This window comes from Charadrius vociferus, unplaced genomic scaffold, assembly GCF_000708025.1.
Source record: "Charadrius vociferus isolate BGI_N301 unplaced genomic scaffold, ASM70802v2 scaffold2430, whole genome shotgun sequence".
Lineage (NCBI taxonomy): Eukaryota > Metazoa > Chordata > Aves > Charadriiformes > Charadriidae > Charadrius > Charadrius vociferus.
Window position 1 is genome coordinate 118,408 of NW_009646332.1, and position 1,147 is coordinate 119,554.

General features: G+C 62.2%; 1 protein-coding gene across 1 annotated transcript in view; it reads right to left on the reverse strand.

Annotated features, from left to right (window-relative positions):
* The window catches only part of MED24 (mediator complex subunit 24), a 19,127-nt gene that overhangs the window by 8,391 nt on the left and 9,589 nt on the right, over positions 1 to 1,147 (reverse strand). Inside the window, exons 11-12 of the mRNA XM_009885897.1 lie at positions 1,025 to 1,111; positions 585 to 696 (exon numbers count right to left, since the gene is read on the reverse strand). Coding sequence (XP_009884199.1) covers positions 585 to 696; positions 1,025 to 1,111 — 199 coding nt within the window. The remainder of the gene's footprint in view (positions 1 to 584; positions 697 to 1,024; positions 1,112 to 1,147) is intronic.

The following is a 1,147-nucleotide window of genomic DNA, read 5'->3' on the forward strand; positions in this document are numbered from 1 at the left end:
AGAAGTCGCGGGGAATGTGTGCTACGGGGCAGCAGTAAACCTCCAGCCGTGGGGGCAGAGTTGATCGGCTGCCAGAGCTGTCCCGTGAGGCCTCGGTGAGCAGGGACCCGCAGGGCTCGGGGGCTGCGGGGATGGAGCCCTCTGTGCCCCAGACAGCGCAGGGCACAGCGCAAGGGGAGAGCCGCAGCGCACCGGGGCAGCACGACTGGCAGCAAAACATCCTCTCACGCTCAGCAGCGACAAGGCAACCAGAGTGACGCAGGGATGGGGGGAGTCCCCAGAGACCAGGGGAGATGCATGCAGGGAAGCGGCTGAGAGCAGGATGGGCAGAGCTGGCTGGGCTCAGGCTGCTGGCACTGACAGCAACGTGCCGCCTGATGGCTCCTCCGGCTTCCTGGGATGGAGGAGAGGGGCTCCTGGTCCCCACAGCAGAGCAACAAGGCTGAGAGCGATTCCTCCACCTCATCACAAGGGGAGATCAGGCACCTCCCAACCACCCAGGTGCCTGGTGAGACCGGTGCTGCTGGAAACAGGCTCTGGGGATGAGACCGACCTGCCCGGCACGGATGCAGGAAGGGACTCACCTTCAGGATGTTGGTGACAGTCGGCTCGGCCCTCAGGATGAGCCCCGGGTTTGGCTGGATGTTGGCGTTCTCTGCCGATTTCAAGTGCGGAGCGTGTTGTCTGTCCGCTGCCCTGGGGAATCCGCAAAGAAGGGCCAATGAGCAGGAATTCGTCACCCTGCCCTGCTCCTCCCTGCCCTCAGCTACCTCCCACCCACCTCCACCATCAGTACCCCCCAGGAAAGGCCACCACCTCAGGCCACCACCAGCTGCCACTCCCAGAGGACAGACTTTGACTGTACTCAATCTGTCACCGAAAGCAAAGCCTCATCCCTCCAGGCCATGGTGTGCCAGCTGCAGGCCAGTCAGAGGTATCACGTCCATGCTCCCCCCGCAAGAAGGACAGCAAGACGAGGTGCTACAACCCCACTTGGTTACCCAGACTTTTGAGGGGGCTGTACCGTTTGTCAATCAGGTTGTTCATGTTGGCCTCCGAAAGCAGCCCCTGCTTGCTGCACTCCTGCAGGAGGAGATCCATGCAGTTGCAGCTGAAAGAGAGAGAGAGAGGAGAGCGTTACCCTGAG